The sequence below is a fragment of the Saprolegnia diclina genome, assembly GCF_000281045.1.
Source record: "Saprolegnia diclina VS20 unplaced genomic scaffold supercont1.5, whole genome shotgun sequence".
Classification (NCBI taxonomy): domain Eukaryota; phylum Oomycota; class Saprolegniomycetes; order Saprolegniales; family Saprolegniaceae; genus Saprolegnia; species Saprolegnia diclina.
In genome coordinates, this window is record NW_008246072.1 from 350,590 (window position 1) to 353,048 (window position 2,459).

The following is a 2,459-nucleotide window of genomic DNA, read 5'->3' on the forward strand; positions in this document are numbered from 1 at the left end:
CCATATGCTTCCAGCGCGGTGGACTCGGAACGATCTTCTCCAAGGATACACAGCGCCAAATTCAACGTCGACGCCAGTACTGCAACCAGTTTCTTCTTGCCTTCGAGAGAGAGACCGTAGGTATAGATCGAAAACGTGACCTTGTGCGCACTGCGGGTATGCGCGAGCGCTGCGGCAAGGGCAGTGGCGCCCGCTTCCGTCTTGATGGAGAGAAAAACGTCACATGGTGCCCCGACGTTGATCTGAGTGCCGCAACGAGCTTCGTCTTGGTTTCGAGCGAGAGACGAAGAGCGTAGAGTATGATGTTGACCGCGTGCGAATTGCGCGTCAGAGCCAGAGCTGTCGTAAAGGCACCGACACACACATCGCTCTGGATCGCAAGGTAGACGTCGCACGCTGTCCCGCGACAGCTCAGCCACTGTGGTAGCGCTCTCAAGACCGTTTTGGCTTGATGGTCTGGGAGCTGGTCGCAACCGAGATCAAGGTGCTTTAGCTTGGGCGACGAGCAAAGCAGCGTTGCCAGCGACTCGATGGCCTCGTCCGAGAATGTCGAAGACGAGAGATCGAGGTGCAAAAGCTGTACCAAATGCGGAAACGTGGTCAAATGAACCTCCTGGAGCGCAAGTTTGGTCAATGTCGGTAGCTGCGGCAAGACGGAGACGACCGCCGTGGCATCGCACGAAGTTCGGGGCCACAAATCCAAGCTTTCGAGACGCGAGGCGGTCGCAATCTTGGCGGCGAGGGCGGCCACATCGGCTTCGTCAAACGCCGGCGGTGGGTCCGTTATGGCATTTTCTTGCTCTTCGATCGAATAGTAGCCGTCGCACATCATGTAATCGCAGATCGTGAGGTGACGCAGTTGTGGCGGCAGCGGCGGCGACGACGGACTCAAAAATGTGCGCGTGAAGCTCGGAATTTCAAACAGCTCGATCGTCTCGAGCGTAGACGACATGAGCATGCCCGTCGCCAGCTCTGCGCCGAGCTCGTTCTCAAAGTCGGTACGATCCAGCTTGAGGTGGCGCGCGGTTGGCAGTGCCAGCCACGCAAGGAGAGCCGTGCAGTCCGACATGCACATGAGACTGCACGAACCAAAGAAAAAGCGCTCGACCTGCGGACACGTTGCGACCACAGTCTTCAGCGCATGGTCAAACGTGCCTTGGTCAAGCCTCTTGTACTGGCTCAAGGTCAGCGTACGCAGACGATGGCACTCCGAGAGGTCGTGCTCGGCGATAGACGCAAAGTCCAGAGCGTTCCCGTAGGAGCTTAGGACTTCAAGATTCACAAGATTGGGAAGCCAATTGCCGAGGGCTGCACGCACGCTAATTGCGTTTTGCTGAACATCGGCGCTCACGGCGGTCGTCGGTGGCAGCTCCGTGGCATGGCAAATGCTTGCCGCAGCGTCCCTGCAGTAGCCGAGTTGAACCTTCTTAAACAGCGGAAGTGCCTTTGTGACGACGCTGGGATTGATGCTGTAGGCTGCGTCCAGACTGGCAATGTGCGGCGTCGGCCAGAGTGGAAGCTCCAAGTCCATGGCCAAGAGCGTCCGTAGCGCGTCAAGCGCGTCATCAAGGCTGCCGTCGGGCGCCGCTTGAAGAAAGGCGTGTGCGTCATCGCCGTCGTCGAGGTAGTGCAGAATCTGCAGCGCAATCGGCGATAGCTGCCACATTGCCGCTCGGTTGTCCGTGGTCATCTCGTGAGTCAAACGGGAAATGACATATCCGGATAAAATTCCATTGCGGAAGGTTCCTCGAGTCCATGGCCAAGAGCGTCCGTAGCGCGTCGAGCGCGTCATCGAGGCTGTCGTTGGGCGCCGCTTGAAGAAAGGCGTGTGCGTCATCGGCGTCGTCGAGGTAGTGCAGAATCTCCAGCGCAATCGGCGATAGCAGCCACGGCGCCGATGTCGCTCGATTGTCGATCGTCAGTTTGAGCGCCTTTTTGAAAATGGCGTATCCGGATTTTGCGCAATTTTCCGGTCCACTGCGATGGGAATAGATCTTCTTCATGCATGCATTCATTTCTCCAGGCTTTCTGCGTCGGGGAGAACTCGTGATATTGTGTCCGAAGCGTGATATTATCACGCTTTGTCTCTTGAGTCGTTCTTGGGCTAACCGTATCTAACCGTGTGATAAAGCCCACTGACTTCATCGAGCATCCGCAGTCCTGTCGGCGGTTCTGGCGGGAAGTCGCTGCATGGCGCGGGCTAGGGTCGTGCGCTTGCAGAGTGCCGCGTTTCAATGCGAACACATCGTCTCTTAGGACCATTGATACTCCTAATCATCGCCATCCTTGACACAGAGTCTCTCCATTCGCGCAGCGAGATTGTGATTGGCTCAATCCTCCCTTTCGCCTTGTCAAAGCAGAGTCGCGGTGCTGCCGTAACGTCTATCGATTGCATAGATTTCTTGTCCGGAAGCGAACGAAGCGCGCACCAACAATGACGAAATCGTCTTTTATGAACC

At 56.8% G+C, this 2,459-nt stretch overlaps 1 protein-coding gene across 1 annotated transcript; it reads right to left on the reverse strand.

Annotated features, from left to right (window-relative positions):
• Positions 1-10: 10 nt before the first annotated feature.
• On the reverse strand, positions 11-1,696 carry SDRG_02233 (hypothetical protein). The gene has a single exon (XM_008607809.1). The coding sequence runs from the start codon at positions 1,688-1,690 to the stop codon at positions 62-64; it is 1,629 nt and encodes a 542-aa protein (XP_008606031.1). The 5' UTR covers positions 1,691-1,696; the 3' UTR covers positions 11-61.
• Positions 1,697-2,459: the final 763 nt, after the last annotated feature.

Coding starts and splice junctions, on each gene's coding strand:
- SDRG_02233 (XM_008607809.1), bottom strand. CDS start 1,690: ATGACCACGGACAACCGAGCGGCAATGTGGCAGCTATCGCCGATTGCG.